General features: G+C 38.1%; 1 protein-coding gene across 5 annotated transcripts in view; it reads right to left on the minus strand.

The window, feature by feature from the left end:
- Nucleotides 1-19,576, minus strand: part of WRN (WRN RecQ like helicase) — a 148,550-nt gene that overhangs the window by 128,250 nt on the left and 724 nt on the right. For all 5 annotated transcript variants that reach the window (XR_008377355.1, XM_053578458.1, XM_053578459.1 and 2 more), the window contains one exon: nucleotides 378-485. Coding sequence is in view for 3 of the 5 variants with exons in the window: in XM_053578458.1 (XP_053434433.1) it covers nucleotides 378-473 (96 nt within the window). In the remaining 2 variants the exon portion in view is untranslated. Of the gene's footprint in view, nucleotides 1-377; nucleotides 486-19,576 lie in introns of those variants that run through there.

The raw sequence follows: 19,576 nt of genomic DNA on the forward strand, positions 1-19,576 counted from the left end.
AAGGGAGGGGGGAGGTTAGGGTGAAGGGAGGGTAATGGGTGGGGTCACACCTACAGTGCATCTTAGAATGGGTACAGGCGAAACTTACTAAAGGCAGAATACGAATGTCTACATACAATAACTAAGAAAATGCCATGAAGGCTACATTGAACGGTTTGATGAGAATATTTCAGATTGTATATGAAACCAGCACATTGTACCCCTTGATTGCACTAATGTACACAGCTATGAGTTAACAATAAAAAATAAATAAAAAGAAAATAAATCACAGTTCAAACTCAAAAAAAAAAAAATGACCTGAAGTTTACAAGTGAGAATTGTATGGTCAAGTTTAAATTAAATTTCCCATCTGAAAGACTAATCAGTGTGCAACATACCTTTCTTTCTTCTACAGCACATCTTTTATTCCTCTTAAACATCCATTCAGGAACTTTCCGCTGCTGTGGGGCTGATTCCAATCTTTCCTCATTCATCTCCAAAATGCCCTAGTTGCAAAATCCAAAATGCAATGACTTTACGTGTAAATACAAAAGAATTTTTTTTTTTTTTTCAGTTTTTGGCAGGGACTTGGTTTGAACCTGCTACCTCTGGCATATCGGGCCAGTGCCCTACTCCTTTGAGCCACAGGCATGGACCAATACAACACAATCTTGAAAGAAAACTCATAGCCCTGTGGAGATAACTGAAAAACTAAATATACATATTTAAAGTTGTGGCATCTAAGCCTAAGGATAGGTTACAAGAGCTGAAAACACAAAGAAAAACAATGAGACAGAAGTAATAACTAAGCTTTTATTATTTTCTCCTTTTAAAAAACAAATCAGCCATTTTAATTGAGTTCTAAAAGTTTTAGCAATTTCAAAATGCTATTATTCTATGACTAATCCTTACTAACACTAATCCTTACAAAGAATAACATTTATTTCTTTAACAATGAAAATCCTTGGGTGCATAAATTGTTATATATATTCTGACATCTTTAATTTTCTGTATGATTATCACCTACCTAAAATCTAAGTAAATTCAACAAAACTGTTAGACTTATTCACAAGTCTACTTAGAGATTTAATTATGAAGACAGATAAGAGCTCTTCTATATTAAAGAGTTTTCATTATGTTCTTGGCCTATGTGAACAAGTTTCCCTAACAATAAATTTCTTAAATGATTTTTTATTGATCTATGTACTACCTTTGAGGGCTCTCCTCAATGTAAACCAAAGTACAAATAATGTTTAAAGAAAACACAGTGAATAAGAGAACGAATATATTGTTTGTTAATGGTATAATGGACCCACACTCTGTTTTGTTGTTTTTTGTTTGTTTGTTTTAGAGACAGAGTCTCACTTTGTCACCCTCGGTAGAGTGCTCTAGCGTCACAGCTCACAGCAACCTCCAGCTCTTGGGCTTAGGCGATCCTCTTGCCTCAGCCTCCCCAGTAGCTGGGACTACAGGCGCCCACCACAAAGCCAAGCTATATTTTGGAACCACACTCTGATATGACTCACATAAACTGAAGTAGCCTAAAGTTCTTAGTAAATTTCTCAAACCTCAATCTTAGTTCCTATTACTTCAAATTTCTCTTTCTTTTCTTTTTTTTCTTCTTCTTTCTGTTTTTAGTGCAGAGTGAGTCTCACTCTTAGGCTAGTCTCAAACTCCTGAGCTCAAGCAATCCACCTGCGTTGGTCTCCCAGAGTGCTAGGATTACAGGCGTGCCTGGCCCATATTTCAAATTTCTAATCAGGGGGTAGCAGTTGTGAAGATACCCCAAAGACTCTCATGATGAAACATGATGTTAAATAATCATAGTAACTATTTATGATTTAGGGATAGCTGATTATATTTGATATTTAGCAAAGTAAACTTTGAAGAATTCAAACAGTATCTGGCAAATATCCATTTTAGCTATTCATATTCCCAAGCATGAGCCAAAACCTAAAAACATTAACAATTTATGGAACAAAAAACTTAAAAGATTACTTTACCAAATTTAAGTTGTCCATACAGACCAAACTCCATCACTCCCATGCATTAGAAAAGAAATAGTTAATAGCTGGCCTGTAACTCACTCTTTTACTATGGGGGAAAGGAAAAAAACTTCAACCAGGGTTCCCAGTAAACATACTAATGACCTCAAACCAGCTGGTAGCCTTGAAAACTCATTAAGAGCATATCCAAATAGAAAAATACCAAGGAGTTCAAATCAAGAAAATGTGAGCAAGATATATAACTCAACTATTTAGATTACCATAATAAGCTTAGAAATATGGATTCATTAGTTTGTAGATGGTAAATGGGTGGGGGGGATAGTCAAATAACCATCTAAGAAAATATAAAACAGAGGCGGCGCCTGTGGCTCAGTGGGTAGGGCACCGGCCCCATATACCAAGGGTGGCAGGTTCAAACCCGGGCCCAGCCAAACTGCAACAAAAAAAATAGCCAGGCGTGTGGCAGGCGCCTGTAGTCCCAGCTACTGGGAGGCTGAGGCAAGAGAATCGCCTAAGCCCAGAAGTTGGAGGTTGCTGTAAGCTGTGTGATGCCAAGGCACTCTATCGAGGGTGATAAACTGAGACTCTGTCTCTAAAGGAAAAAAGAAAAGAAAGAAAGAAAATATAAAACAGGCATTCCAAAACCAAATAACTTTCCTTGTGCAATGTTTTTGCACACACTGCCTAAAATTAATCTACTAATCCAAAGCCATAACATGTCCTAAGGTACATTTTTGGAACCTGTCTCTCACAGTTTGGGACTCCTCCAAAAAAAAAAAAAAAGAGCATTCCATCTACAGTTGGTGCTTGTTTGTATTCTTTGAATCATTCTCAAAATTTGCCATTGGGTAAGATTTATGATTCACTGAATCAGAACTGACATTATCAACTCTTGGGGTCGCCACATGCATTATAGGTAGTAAGATAAAATATGTAAAATATATGTGTTATCAACTATATAAATCCTTGTATTACATCAATGTTACTAGTTATGAATAAATTTATATTGCTACAAATTCAAAACTCTGGACAGAAGTTATTCCCAAGTAGTATATGTGTATTTCTGTAAATACATATATGTGTGTTGTGTATGAAGGTCTAGACCAGGGGTGTCCTGCAGCCTTTGTGTGGACTTTTTTTGCTTTTCTGTGGTGTTAGACATCACAGAAAGCATACACAGACTTTGTTTTTGCTAATCAGCTTTCATTAGCGTTTGCGTATTTACTGAGTGGCCCAACACAACTCTTATTCTTCCAATGTGCAGCAGAGAAAAAGTAAGTTGGTCACCCAGGTCTACAGCAACGTTTACTAAAATATTACCAGTTATCTCAAAATTGCAGACGGGTTTTTGTTTTTGTTTTTTTGAAACAGAGTCTCATTATGCTGCCCTTGGTAGAGTGCTGTAGTGTCACACCTCATAGCAACCTGAAACTCTTGGGCTTAAGCAATTCTCTTGCCTCAGCCTTCCAAGTAGCTGGGACTATAGGCACCCACCACAACACCCGGCTATTTTTTTGTTGTAGCTGTCATTTTTGTTTAGCAGGCCTGGGCCGGGTTCGAACCTGCCAGCCCCAGTATATGTGGCCAGCGCCCTAACCACTGCACTATGGGTGCCGAGCCTGCAGATGATTTTTAAAATTATTCCTTGTACTTTTCTTTACATTCCAACTTTTATATAAATAGTTCCTTTCAGCAATCAGAGGGCAAAAGTACATCAATAAAAGGGGGAAATGGTTTTACAGTACAGTGTCAAACAGTAAATCTTCCAGGCTTCAGGAGCCAGATGGTCTCTGTCAAAACTACTCAACTTTGCCGCAACAGCACAAAAGTCGTAGACAACATTTAAACAAATAAGCACAGCAATTTTAGAATAAAACTTTACCTATAGACAGTGAAAGCTGAATTTATACAAATTTCACAAAATGTTATTCTTCTTTTGATTTTTCAACCAATTAAAACTGTAACAACCATTTAGCTCCTAGCATAAAAACAGCAAGTCAAATAGGGCACAGTGGCCCATCTGCTAACTCCTACTTATCTCCATAATACATTCATAAAATATCCAGTATGAATGCACCTTCTTGATAAAGCCTTTGTGATCAATTAGCTGTACAGTAGTCCTCATGATAGCTACATGAGTAGACCCACTGCACAGACTTAGTAATATTAGCCAATTACATGTTAAGAGATTATCTGTCAAAATCATGGAATTATGTTTACAAAGAAATTCATCTTAAGTGATTCTATTTGACAGCAGTGAAATATTAGGACAAGTCTGCTGAAGTCATTTTTAGTTCAAATCAAGAGAAATAACACCAGTAAGATTTAATTTAGAACAAATTAAGAATAATTAAGACCAATTACACTCCAAATTAGCTAAGAAGGGATAGTTTTTTAATCACCTTTTATTTTTTTAATCACCTTTTAAGCCATACTTCGATGGAACAGAAATTCAACTCAATAGCACAGCGTTTTTACACTTAAAACAGTGCCATCTTCTAGGTAACACTAGTTTCTTGAGGCCAATCTCAAGTGAAAGTTGGGTTTCAGTGGATGAGCTCAGAGATTTCTGTGTTCCTAAAACCTCTAACTAAGGTAAGGAAATTAATACCTACCATGGTAACTGACTTGCCTAACTGCTTGGGGCTAAACTGAATAAAAAGCAACACAATCTTTTTAGAAAGTATTAAAAGAAATTGTTACATTAAATGACATATATAAATAACTCAATTTCAAGTTCAAGAAAAAATTATTGGTAAAAAATTCAATGCTTAACTCTATTAGCCAGTTATATTGTTTAATATGAATAAATTTCTACTTGCTATCTAAAATGATGAAGTTCTATTTTGTTCAAATTATGTAAGGGCTAATCTGATAAAATACACTATTTTATAAATACTTATTATATATACAAAAAATGTTTACAATTATTCTAAAATGTTGCTAACAAAACATTATGAAAGAATAGTCAAAGTAATTAAGCCAGCAGTTCTCAACGACCACAGGAACCGTATTAAAGGGTTGCGGCATTAGGAAGTTCAGAATCACTGAATTAGGCTATAATTTCAATTCCTCCCTCCGGGGCTTTTATTTTTTTGAGACAGGAAACTCACTCTGTTCCCCAGGATGGAGTGCAGTAGCATAATCACAGCTCACTAAAACCTCAAAGTCTTGGGCTCCAGCGATCCTCCTGCCTCAGCCTTCAGAGTAGCTGGGACTAAAGGTGCATTTCACCACATCCGGCTAATATTTTTAAAATTTTTTGTAGAAATGGGGTCTCATTATGTTGCCCAGGCTGGTCTCAAACTCCTGGCCTCAAGTGATCCTCCCACCTCAGATTCGCAAAGTGCTAGGATTACAGGCCTGAGCCATCATGCCTGACCTACTTTGGACATTTACGCAAATTTTACAAGTATCCATTGAGTTTCATAAGGCTTCCCTGGGGAATAAAGCTGTATTGTATCACCGCCACCGTGAACAAAGACAACTAACAGCAAGGGTTAGCTAATTTAGCAAAAGTTAGCAAATTGCTCTAGTAATGAAAATTTAATTTTGAAAAAGCAAGGAAGCAGAGTGGAAAGAAATGGAATCAGAAAACCTAGGTTCCAATTCTGCTTTGTGTCAAGAAAAAGTTTTCAAAACTTAGAAGACAGGGCGGCACCTGTGGCTCAAGAGAGTAGGGTGCTGGCCCCATATACCAGAGGTGGCGGGTTCAAGCCCAGCCCTGGCCAAAAAAAAACTTAGAAGACAAAGAGAGGGCAGTATGTATGTCCAATGTCATATAGGACCACAAACCCACCCAACCATTATAGTATTTCATTAAGGAATACACCTTTAGTTGACGATTTACTAATGATTTAAAAAATCACACTCTATGATGTTCCATGTTAACTTATAAATTTTTGTCTAGTAAAGATGCAACTGAATTCTCTCCAGGGAAAAAGATTTCAAATTCAAGGGTTTTTTTGTTTTATATATAAAACAGCTTTGTATCTAACCTAGCAGTCCTATTCTAAGCTTCTTTCTTCAGCATCTGTATAATCGTTGTTACTCTTTGAACCAAGTTTTTACATCCTACAGGTTCCCTCATTAGTGAACTGCGTACATGAGACGTGTGTGTCTGTTTCAGTCTAGCTTTCTATGAGAATCTGTTCTCTAATTTTTTTGGAAAATTATACTTTGACACTTGGTTAATTAGTACCATGTGGACTGTTATCAAACCAAGAGGGTCTGGCCCTCTGTCACTGTCAGCCAATATGCAGAGCTGGGGACAGGTCCACCAAACTTTGTCAGAAGGCCAGCAAGACTCTGACGAAAATAAGCGTGGCCTCTCCAAGACTGTTCTGCTTCAGTTACAATTCTAACAACTTTTACAATGAAATACAAGGAAACCAACCTAGAAAATTTAAACTTTATCTGATAGGAAGTAACATCAAAGTAATCTCCATTCTAACAATGCAAAATGTTTAAACAACAGAAAGGTGATTTTCACCGTAACAAAATATCTAAGAGAAGGAAACCAGATTATCAAAGTAACCGTTACCAACACCACAACCCTATAAAGTGTGCAGGGAAGGCTGAGCAGACAGGATGCATGGTTCTACTTCAGCTTAGCTTCTCAGACTCCATCTTGCAGGTGGCTTTTCTGCCTTCATGACCTTGGACAAGTCATTTAACCTTTCTAAATTTTCACTTCCTTGTCTATAAAATGGGATTATGTAGTCCCATAGTTCTATTACTTGTTTTGTGATATAATATTATTATTATATAGCATGACTTCCCTGGTTGACTACAGGATTAACATGAAGATATGACAGATAAGATATCACTCACATCTTTTAAACTAATTATACTTGAATTAGAACGTTTACAGAGTAGTGATAAGTCTTCTATAGCTGTTATACCCACAGTACACTAAGACCCCTTGAGAGGATTAAGAATCTACTGATAAAGATACCAAACCCATACAAATTAGACAAGATATGTAAATTTATCAACAGTTAATTAAGCACTTAGGTGCTTCATAAGTAGAATGTTCTTTTTTTTTTTTTTTTTTTTTTTGTGAGACAGCCTCAAGCTCTGGGTAGAGTGCCATGGCCTCACAGCAACCTCCAACTTCTAGGCTTAAGCGATTCTCTTGCCTCAGCCTCCCAAGTAGCTGGGACCACAGGCGCCCACCACAACGCCTGGCTATTTTTTGGTTGTAGCTGCCACTGTTGTTTGGCAGGCCTGGGCTGGATTCGAACCCGCCAGCTCTTATGTATGTGGCTGGGCCTTAGCCGCTTGAGCTATAGGCGCCAAGCAGAGAATGTTCTTTTAAATGATAAATTCAAATGGAGATGATAAAATGAATTCACAGGTCCTAACCCAGGGTCCTGACCCAAGGAGTATTAAATTTCAACATCCATCTATTTTCTTTCTCCTTAACTATACTATACAAACTATTTAGGAAGTTTCCAACTATAATCTAAATGACAATAGAATACTCATTATTCATCCTACTTGTCATATGTGTAGAAAAGAATACAGAAAAAGAACTTTGATGACTGATAAGTTACAAGACAGAATAAGTATTTTTCAAAAACTCTAACAGAAAAATTATAAAACCAAATCAGAGGCTGGGCACAGTGGCTCACACCTATAATCCTAGCACTCTGGAAGGCCAAGGCAGGTGGATTGCGTGACTTCATGGGTTCGTGACCAGCCTGACCAAAAGCAAGACACCGTAAAAAAAAAAAAAAAAAAAAGCAAGACCCAGTATCTACAAAAAAATAGAAAAACCGCAGCAAGAGGATCGCTTGAGCCCAAAGAGTTGGAGGTTGCTGTGAGCTATGATGCTACAACACTCTACCCAGGGCAACTGCTTGAGACTCTGTCTCAAAAAAAAAAAAAAAAAAAATTCAGCTTAAATCTTTCAGCAATTCAGTTTGGTTATCAATGACTTAACTTTGGTTAGACTCTCTGGGTTTCACCAATATAATTATGCTATTTTTACTGAATGGCTGCTGAGTAATCAACAATTCAATTAACTTTAAAAGTTCTGGCATTGATTTCTTTTACTTTATTATATTACATATTTTCTGAAAATATGACCTTGCACATTGTTTATTTACGTATATCAATATACTAGCAACTAGTTTATATACAGAGATACACACACACATATACAAACATGTATAACATACATTTTAGAAGACATGATTTACAAGGTATTCTCCTATAAGGTTTTTGAAATTTCCTTCCTCCTATTCTATGAACCAACAGGAAAAAGGGGTGAGGAAAACAGAGAGGAACCAAGAAATCCATGACAAAGCCTTCATTAAGTAATTAAAGAGGCTTTCAAAAGGCCTGCCTGAGCTCATGAGTTGAAGACCAGCCTGAGCCAAAAAAAGACACCGCACCTCTAAAAATAGCCAGGCATTGTGATGGGTGCCTGCAGTCCCAGATACTTGGGAGGCTGAGGCAAAAGAATCACTTAAGCCCAAGAGTTTGAAGTTGCTGTGAGCTGTGACGCTATCGCACTCTACTGAGGGCAACAAAGTTAAACTCTGCCTCAAAAAAAAAAAAAAAAAGAGGCTTCCAAGACTTTATTACTCAATTACTAGATTTTTTACTAATCTTAAATTTCCCTCCAAATAGCCCAAACAAGCAAACCAGAAAAGCTAACTGCAATCACCTGTTAACATTTGATTTCGCTACAGTAAGTCAATGTAATTTTAAAAAGTAGTAGGATATTTTTGAGAGACGTATTTCTTTATAGCTACCTAACATATTTTCCTGCCAAATATCATATAAAGTACAATTCTGTATTACTAAAAGCATGTGAAATAAAGTGTAAGTGGAACCAATCAAATAAACACAATAAAATGCCATTAATTTTAGCTAACAACAAGGAAAAAGGATAAAACCCTCTCTTTCTGCTGTGTCACAGTGAGAAGCAGCGCTGCCCATAAACCAGAAAGATAAGCTGACCTGAATCCATGGCACAGTGGATTTATAACTGGATTTCACTATCCAACCGAATAATTCATAATTTTAATGAATTTCCTCTGTTCTGTTAAATAACTATAGCCAGTCAGCTGAAATCAACCATTATAAACTGGGAAACTACAGAGAAAGTTTTCAAGTAAGTCAATTTAAAACTTGCCGAGGCTATTTTTCTTTTTATATTTATTATCATTACTTCTTATGGCCTGAGATGAAATTTTATAGGACTCATTATTAAGTGAATGTTGACGGTTGCCTAGCCAGCATCCATTGAACCCTGGACCCTTTTTACAGTACCAATAAATTTAACTTAGATAATGATCAGTTACCCATAAAGTCAATGTGTTTTAAGGAATCTGCCCCACTCCCAGCTCCCATGGGAGACCCCCTGGCCTAAAGGTAATCCCATTCTTCTTGCCAGAAGCATGATTCAGAAACTCAGGCCTAACTCAAAGCTTACCTCTGGGTTTAGTTTAAGAATAAAATATATGGGGCGGCACCTGTGGCTCAAGGAGTAGGGCGCCGGTCCCATATGCCGGAGGTGGTGGGTTCAAACCCACCCCTGGCCAAAAAACCACACAAAAAAAGTTTATTTCCAAAAAGAAATAAAATAAAAAAGTTAAAAAAAAAAAAAGAATAAAATATATGACTTAATTCAGGCCAATGAGACACAAGAGGGCATTTTTTGGAGAATTTCAGAGAATAACACTGTCTTGTTCTTATTAGAAAACTACCAGAAGAGATGCCTTCTACTTGAAAATGTGAAACCCAGATCTTCTACAGCCATTTTGCCACCATGATGAAAGCTTAAGGACAAAACCAACTTAGGTACAAAGTCAACACACAAAAGGCAGCAAAAATGAGAAATGGAGCAATAATCATTGAACTAAAGCAGTCCTCAACTAATCCCTAGCCCAGTCTTTGCGTTAAATTTTTGTAATAAATTTCCTTATTTTTTAATCCTATATGAATCAAGTTTTCTATACTTGTATTCAAGTGTTACACAAATATAACAGAAAATAAAATTATTTAGTCAATCCTTGTTTTAAAACAATAACTTACATAAATAAAAATAATTTGGAGAAACTAGCCACAGAAAAGGTATATACCCTGTTTTCCCAAAAATAAGACCTACTTACCAGAAAGATAAGACATCCCCTGAAAATAAGACCTAGCGCATCTTTGGGAGCACACTTTAAAATAAGACACTGTCTTATTTTCGGGAAAACAGGGTAGTACCAAAAGCTTCATGACTTCACAAATAGAGAATTCCAAAACTTTTTAAATCAAAATAACATTCAGCAGCAACGTAACAGAAAATTACAATTTAAGTAATTTGGTGATCTTTACAATATAAAGCATTGGGTTGAAATTCAGCTTTGCCAGGTAGAAAGAACAATATGTAAAATTTACAATAAGGCCAAATTAAGTGTGGGAAGCAGCAGCAAAGATAAAAATAGATACCAGCTTAAGAAGAAACTAGAAAATTAACACACCTTTTTTTTTTTTTTTTTTTTTTTTTGGCAGTTTTTGGCCACGGCTGGGTTTGAACACACCACCTCTGATATATGGGGCCAGTGCACAGGCACTGCCCTCACACACAATTCTTTAAGCAACTACATATTTATGTTGGTGGAAAAGAAGCCACACTCTGTAAAATAACTTAAAGAAGTTTATTCTGAGCCAAATTTAAGGACCGTGACCTGGAGTCACATCTAAGAGCCCTGAGCATGTGGACTCGCAGTGGTGGGGTTACAGTTTGGTTTTATACATTTTAGGGAGACAGAAACTACAGGTGAGGTCAAAATCTATACATGGGAAACAATGGTTTGTCCCAAAAAGGTGAGACATCTGCAAGGGGGGCTTACAGATTATAAGTGGATTTAAAGATTCTTTAGCTGAGTTAGGCTTTGTCTAAAAGACCAGGAGTCAGCGAAAAGGATGAGTTAATACAAGGGCCTGTTCATCAGAGACAAACCACAGGACGTATGTCCAGACTCAAGTGGTCTGTCATATACATTGAGGATCTGCAGGTATGTCTTGCATAGCCTCAGGCCTGTTAATGAGTCACAGAAGACATCTCTAGAAAGGGGAGGGGGCATAATGAAGCATGTCTGATCTCCTTGCTCAGGGCTATCAACTCAGTTTTAGGGATCCCCTAGGCCAAGACAGGGCCCAGTCAGTCGGCCTCTTGGTGGGAGCCTTAAGATTTTATTTTAGTTCATATTTACCTAACACAATTCTTACACAAGAAGGTTTGTTTGTTTGTTTGTTGGAGACAGAGTCTCAACGTTGTCACCCCTGCTAGAGTTACATGGCGTCACAGCTCACAGCAACCTCAAACTCTTAGACTCAAGTGATTCTCTTGCCTCAGCCTCCCAAGTAGGTAGGACTACAGGAGCCTGGCACAATAGCCAGCTATTTTTTGAGACAGAGTCTCTCTCGCTCTTGCTCAGGCTGGTCTCAAACTCTGAGCTCAGGCAATCCACCTGCCTCGGCTTCCCAGAGAGCTAGGATTATAGGCATGAGCCACTATGCCTGGCCTCTTATACAAGAAGTTTGATATAATCTCATGAGACAGGTAAATTTAATATAATGTGAATTTTTTAAATCAAGTTTTATGATTATGTACTTTCTGAAAGGAAAAAAGTTATCTTCCAGTCCAATGATTTTTCTGCTGTACTTTAGCAACTCAGTTTTATGAATGAACAGCAAAAGCAGGTCATCTACCAATAGGTGATATCACATCAAAACTTCCAGGAGGAGCTACAAACCTTTGGTATTTTCTCTGATAGCTTCTATTGTTACCAGCATTTTTCTCTCTGTGGCAGGTCCTTGGTTTGGAAATTCAAGAATGAAACCTCAGACCATGGGAGTAAGTGACAAACAAAGTTTATTTACAGAGAAAGACATAGAAAATAAGGGTAACGAAGAAGGGTAACAAAACCTCCAGGAACAGAGTGGGGATTCCCAAGTGGGAAAACCCACATGGGTCTTTTGTCTAAGGGTTCACGTATGGCCTGCCAGGAGAGGGGCCTTGGGAATGTATGGCACACTTGGCAGGGAGCCGGAAGACAGAAAACATGTCTTAATTAGTGAATGAATGTGTCAGCAAAGAAGGCAGTTCTCCATAGTTTCCGCCCCAGGCAAAGCAGCAGGGTGTATGGCTTCCACTCCAGGAGGGGCCACCAGATGAGACACTGGTCATGCGGCTTTTGCTTCCACCCAGTTTGCCTCCAGAGTGCAGTCTGAAAAGTATGTTTGCCTGGACCTAGAAAATGGGGGTTCCTGTCTAGCCCTGAACAGGGAAACTCTGTATTACTCGTATTCCAGCCACAGACTAGGAAGACCATAGCTCTATCTTCTTGGCTTCAAAGAGAGCTAAAAGAAGATGAATCTCTATTGTCCCCTGAAGACCTAGCCTAAAACAGTAACAGTACAAGGCACCATTTAAATGCAGAGACAAGAACAGCCACATGAGAAAGAAAGCCTTGAAGCAGGCTTGGGTGGGCAACTCACTATTCCACTGATCTTTTTGGAAAACATGAAATTATTCTAATTTCTTATTATCCCAAGAAAAATTATAGAAAAACTACCCTCCTTCTTAATCTTCTCTTTTAGTATTTTATCAAAGAGAAAACAGATCACTTTTAAAAGAGTTGATTCCTATATCCAACCAGTTTTTACAAAAGATAAGCTTAACTTTTATCAAAGCTCTAAACTCTTCTAAAAAAAATTTTTTTTTCTTCAGTATCTCTTTGAGGGCAGGAAATTTTCCCTATTTGTTTAACAGAAGCATACAAGGTGAGTGACCAGATTCAACATAAGCTTACCCAAATTAAGTACTTTTCTAAATATGAGCAAAAATCAAATTATATCCAAAATATATATCCAAAATCTATAATGGCAAAAATGACAATCTACCTGTGAATAAGCCCATTTTAAAGACAACTAGAAAATTTTATTAAGACATCAAAAAGTGCTAAATAAATGTAAAAGAAAATAAAAATCTCAGGGACCACCCTTGCAACTACCTAGCAAAAGGCAAGGTAAAGGCCTCCAGCATCTCTGAAGGACTGGCCCTCCAGATCATTCCCTCAGGAAATCACCTTCTGGCCTCCCATAAGCAAGGACATGCAAATTGTAATTGAATCTAGGTCTCTAGATTCTAAAAGTGAAGTCTAGCTCCCAAAGCCAAAGTCTGTTCAATTCCACACTAATAAGAAATTACAAGTTTGTCTTCACAGGTCAGCAAAACCGGGAAAGGATCAGACATACTTCCACCTACCCAGGGATTTCTATAACTGATGCTTCCTTCACTCCCTTTTTCTCTTCTACCATTCTTGCTTTATCTTAATGTAAAAAGTAGATTTTCATGGGTCTGGCGAGAACCTAACTATTTTGGCCCTGCCTTCTTTTCTTTTTGTATGCCGTATCCCCCATTAAATACTGAAACTTTTAAATTCCCCTTCAGAAAACAGCCACAGGTTTGTCTGCAGTTTGTGTTTTTACTGACAGCATCTTCAACTTTGACTTAATAATCCTCCACTGATTGAGAGCTTTGCCTCAGTCACTTATTTTGGGTCAACGATAAGACACACTGAGTTCCCGGATGGCTAGACTCAAAGCTGTAAATATATTAATTAAATCAATACATTCAAGAAGCAATACCAAGAAAAAAATATCAGCAGAATTTTTCATCAAACCACAGAAGTTTTTATTAAAGTTCACTTCAAAGAGAAAATGCTCAAGAGCAGTAAATATGAAAAATAAGACCAGTAAGGGGAAACTCGCCTCATTAAATATAAAACAGTATATAACTACAGTAATTAAAATAGTGTGGAAATGGTGTAAAAATACAGAAATAAATCAACACAATAAAACATACCATGCCTGTGGCTCAAAGGGGTAGGGCGCTGGTCCCATATGCCGGAAGTGGCGGGTTCAAACCCAACCCTGGCCAAAAAAACCACCAAAAAAAAAAAAAACATACCATGTCCAATCCTATATATAGAAAACACAAGACTCCATTAAAAAAACAGAATAAGGCCAGGCATGTGGCTCATGCTTGTAATCCTACTACTCTGGGAGGCTGACGCAGGTGGATTGCTTGAGCGAGACCTCGTCTCTACTAAAAAAAAAGAAAAACTAGCTGGGTGTCTTGGTGGGCACCTATAGTCCCAGCTACACAGGAGGCTGAGGCAAGAGGATTGCTTGAGCCCGAAAGTTTGAAGTTGCTGTGAGCTCTTATGATGCCACAGCACTGTACCCAAGGTGACACAGTAAGACTCTGCCTCCAAAAACAAACAAAACCCATAATATATTAATTCAGTAAAGTAGCAAAATACAAAATCAACACACAAAAATCATTTGCATTTCTTTGCATAGGATAGCGATCTATGTTAGGTAGGGAGAAGGAGGAGGGAAGAGGAAGAGATGACTGAACTAGGGGGATTCTAGAGGAACGGATGTTTAGTCTATTATAACCAGAAAGAGGTAGAGAAACCACAAAGTGGAGTATGATCAAGGGGCTTTCTAGAACACACACAGGAGGTATTCTGATTGTCCTTTAACTAGCCCAGGGTTCATTACTATCTAGTTTATAATGCATTTTGGGAGCAGAGGTCAGTGAGTTTTCATGGACAATTCTGAGAGGACCCATGCACACAGACTAAGGAAGTTTGTAAGGAAACCTGTCAATTACCCGAGGGTAGGAAATGGAAATACCACCTAAAAGGAGGAGGGGCAGCCTCAGGAAGCATCTAAAAAAAAAAAAAATCACGTGTGTTAGGAACCTGGGGTCCTTTTCCACTGAGGATATAGACACGTGAATATACTGTGTCTAATAAATCTTGGTGTTTGGCTCGCTAGCCTATTTGGCCTGCTCATTTATTCCATCAACTCAGTCCTAGTCACCATCCTTCAGTATTGGGGTTAGAACAGAGGAAATAAACCTGACGATATATCCAAAAAAAGAAATCACAGGACCAATCCCATTTACAATGTTATCAAAAAGGATAAAATACTTAACATGAATTTAATCACAAAAAGTGAAAGATCTGTACACTGAAAAACTGATAAAAGAAATTGAAGACACAAACAGAAAGATGTAACTTATTCTTGATTAAAAGAGTTAATATTGTTAAAAATCTCCATACTACCCAAAACCATGTGCAGATTTGATACAATCCCTATCAAAATCCCAATGACAATTCTTCACGGAAATGGACAATTCTAAAATTTATATAGAACCACAAAAGATCCCAAATATTCAAAACAATCTTGAAAAAGAAAAACTCAGAGGCATCACACTTATTGGTTGCAAAGTATTTTACAAAGTTATAATAACCAAAACAGTACAGTACTGGCATTAAAAACAGACACAGAGAATGGAACAGAATAGAGAGCCCAGAAATAAACAAAAGCACATACAGTCAACTACTTTTCAACAAGGCCACCCAGAAGACAAAATAGTCTCTTCAAGAAGAGGAACACAGGAGCTCACTCAATAGTCTGCAAAAAAAACAGACATACAGACCAAAGGAACACATAGAGAACCAAGAAACGGACACATTTGACAAGAGTCCCACGACCACACAATGGAGAATGATAGTCTTTGGACCCATATCGTACACCATACACAAAAATCAATTCAAAATCGATGAAAGACTTAAATTTAAGACCAGAAACTGTAAAACTACTAGAAAAAAAATACAGTAGAATCTCCATAATTGACCACCTCCCTACAATGACCTCTTCCTTAAGTTGACCTCAGACAGGACATGACCACATAGGCCTAGTTCCTTACGCTGACCATCTCCACATGTTGACCAGTTTGTTACAGTCCTTGGTCAACTTACAGGGGATCTACTGTAGAAGAGAAAGGTGCTTGACATTGGTCTTGGCAAAGATTTTGAAGTCTTAACACCAAAGGCACAGGTACAAAGCAAAAATGAACACGTGAGATTCCACCAAATTAACAAGTTTCTGCACATAAAAGGAAAGAGATAATCAACAAAGTGAAAAGGCAACCTAAAGAATAAAATATTTGCTAACTATATATCTGATAAGGGTTAATAGCCAAAACATGTAAGGAACTTAGAAAACTCAATAGCAAAAAAAAAAAAAGCCTCTATTAATGAATGGGCAAAAGACCTAAATAGACATTTTCAAAAAAACATGTACAAATGGCCAACAGTTACGTGAACAGGTGCTCAACAATCATCAGGGAAACACACAGCAAAACTACAATGAGACAGCACCTCACACCTGTTAGGATGGCCATTAACAAAAAAAAAAAGTTAACAAGCTTTAGCAAGGATGCAAAACCAGACCCCTGCCACAGTTGGCAGAAATGTAAACTAGTAAAACCAATATGGAAAAGAGAATGGAGATTTCTCAAAATACTAAAAATTGTACCACTATATAATATAGCAAATGCACTACCAGGTATGTATCCAAGCGAAATGAAATTCATATATTGAAGAGGTTATCTACAATCCCATGTTTATTGCAATACCATTCAATAATATCCAAGATATGTAATCAACCTACATGTCCCACAACAGATAAATGCATAAAGAAAATGTGGAATATTACTCAGCCATAAAAAATTCTATCATTTGCTGCAATAGAAATGAAATTCTATCATTTCATTTCAGAGATGAAACTGCATGATATTACATTAATAAGCCAGGCACAAAAACACAAATATTGCATGTTCTTTTTCATATGTGTGAGCTACTCATAATTGATTTCATTGAGGTAGTAAGTAGAATGTTGGTTACTCAAATCTAGGATGGACAGGGATAGTGATGCAGAGAGATTGGTTAACAGGGAGAAAAAGTTAAATAGAAGGAATAAGTTGTAGTGTTAGACAGATACTATACAGTAAACTCCCCATTATCTGGAAGTCAAGCATGCAACCCGCCAAAAAAAAAAAAATCCGAGTTTAAACTTGATGATGCTGTCAGTAAGCCTACCACTTCCTATGTCACTCACTGGCTCCTGTGCGCTCTCTGTAATAGCTCGTTTTGTTTTGTTTTATATTTGAGACAGAGTCTCACTCTGTTGCCCTGGGTAGAATGCTGTCGCATCATCATAACTCAAAGCAACCTCAAACTCTTGGGCTCAAGCAATCCTCTTGCCTCAAGCCCCCAAGTAGCTGGGACTACAGGCACCCACCACCATGCCTGGCTAGTTTTCTCTATTTTTTGGTAGAGACGGAGTCTTGCTCTTACTCAGGCTGATCTGGAACTAGTGTGCTCAATCAATTCACCCACCTCAGCCTCCCAGAGTGCTAGGAATACAGGTGTGAGCCACCACACGGCCTCTCTGTAACAGTTTTAAAATATGGTAGTGAAGCTGAAAAGTTTATTGACTGCCATTTAACAAAAATTGTACACTGCATTTACAAAGCTATTTTATAATATAGTAAAACTGTGTTACACTAAATGAAGTTGGTCTTTACTTGCTCTGAATTAGTGTATTTCATTATTAAGTCAATGAAGAGTTTATGGTATGATATAGTACGGGGTATAGAATTGGCTAATTTTTAATAGTAACTCTCAACAGAAAACTACATTTATCCAGAATCTACCCATGGGTGCTGGATAAAAGGGAGATGACTGTGTATAGAAACAGAAAGTATAATAATAGATAAGGGGTAGGGGGTTGGGTACTAAATGTTATGGAGTTTTTTTATTGGGTGATAAAAACGTTCTAAAACTGTGATGATGGTTGCACAACTTTGTGAACAAACTAAAACCTACAGAATCGTACACTTTAAATGAGTGAATGTATGGTATGTGAATTATATCTCAATAAAGTTGCTTTTAGAAAAATTATGCTGGATGAAATTTGCCAAATACAAAAAATGTAAATATTATATGATTCCACTTACATAAAATACCTGGAATAAGTAAATTTATAGAGAAAGAATGTATATTTAAGGTGGCTAAAGGCTGGGTGGAAGAGGCAACTGGCAGTTATTGCAAAATGGTTAGAATTTCCATTTAAAGTAACGAAAAAGTTTTGGCAATAATAGTGATGATTCCTTAGCACACTGAATGTAATTAACATAAATGAACTGTACACATTTTCTTTCAAATTAATGTGAGGGCATAATTAGGTTACAATGTTTGCATTTGTTAGGTAGATAACTTCCGTAGTTGTGTCCTGCCCCGAGGTGTACCACATACCTTTACACTGTGCCCATTAAGTAGAAGCATACCAATCTCCCTCCCTCCCCTGTCCTTCCTTTCCTCTCCCCACATCTTGAATTGAATTGAGTTTTTCTCTCCTGTGGGCAGTGTGTTAGATCCTCTACTGGCCTCATGTTAAGTACTGAATACACTGGATACTTGCCCATTCTCATGATCACTGAACTGTACACTTAAAAATGGTTAGGGTGGCAAATTTTATGGTATGTATATCTTACCGCAATTTTTTTAAAAAAGATAATTTAGATCACACAGTTTCCATAATAGCTTCAATAGCTTCCCCTTTCCCTCAAAATGAAAGCACAAATTTTCAAAATGGCCCAGGGTCCTCACACAATCTATCCCCTGCCCTTGCCAGTCTGACCTAACCTACCCTCCCACTCTGCTTGTCTCCTAGGCTGCTCTTTGAATACAACCAAGCATGCTCCTTTGCGCTTTCTTTGCTCCCAGTTAACACAAGGTTCTCTCTCCCACTTCCTTCAGTTCTTTACTTAAAAAATTACCTTCTCAAGGTGGGCGCGGTGGCTCACGCCTATAATCCTAACACTATGGAGGTCGAGGGTGGCAGTGGAATAAAAAAGAAAACCAGGCCATGTCACGTCCCCTTGAGCTAAATACTTATGTCTTTTAGCCACCTACTATGTAGGCTCTAGCTGACACCAAGTAACTTCATCTTTGCAAACCAATTAGAATTCCTGACCAATACTTTATACCCGCCCCACTCCTGGTTCCCTCTGCCTTTAAAAACCTGCTTATAGGCTCGGAGCCTGTGGCTCACGCGGCTAAGGCGCCAGCCACATCCACAAGAGCTGGAGGGTTCGAATCCAGCCTGGGCCGCCAAACAATGACGGCTGCAACCAAAAAATAGCCGGGCGTCGTGAGACTCTGTCTCCAGAAAAAAAAAAAAAGAAGGCTTGGCGCCTGTGGCTCAAACGGCTAAGGCGCCAGCCACATACACCTGAGCTGGTGGGTTCGAATCCAGCCCGGACCCCGCCAAACAATGACGGCTGCAATAAAAAAATAGCCGGGCGTTATGGCGGGCGCCTGTAGTCCCAGCTACTTGGGAGGCGGAGGCAGGGGAATCGCTTGAGCCCGGGAGTTGGAGGCTGCTGTGAGCTGTGATGCCACAGCACTCTACCCAGGGCGACAGCTTGAGGCTCTGTCTCAAAAAAAAAAAAAAGAAAAGAAAGAAAACCTCCTTATAAATAAGGCCCAAGGGGTACTCCCCAAGGTAAGTGGAAAGTGAGTCCCAAGCAGCTGTCCTCACTCAAGTTAACTGCTATATTTAGTACCTCAGCCTCTTGGTTTTAGGTAAACACCACTATTCAATGACTTCAAGATCTGAACTTTCCTATCTCGACCTCCAACCTGTAAAAATGAACG

Source organism: Nycticebus coucang, chromosome 24 (assembly GCF_027406575.1).
Source record: "Nycticebus coucang isolate mNycCou1 chromosome 24, mNycCou1.pri, whole genome shotgun sequence".
Taxonomy (NCBI): Eukaryota; Metazoa; Chordata; class Mammalia; order Primates; family Lorisidae; genus Nycticebus; species Nycticebus coucang.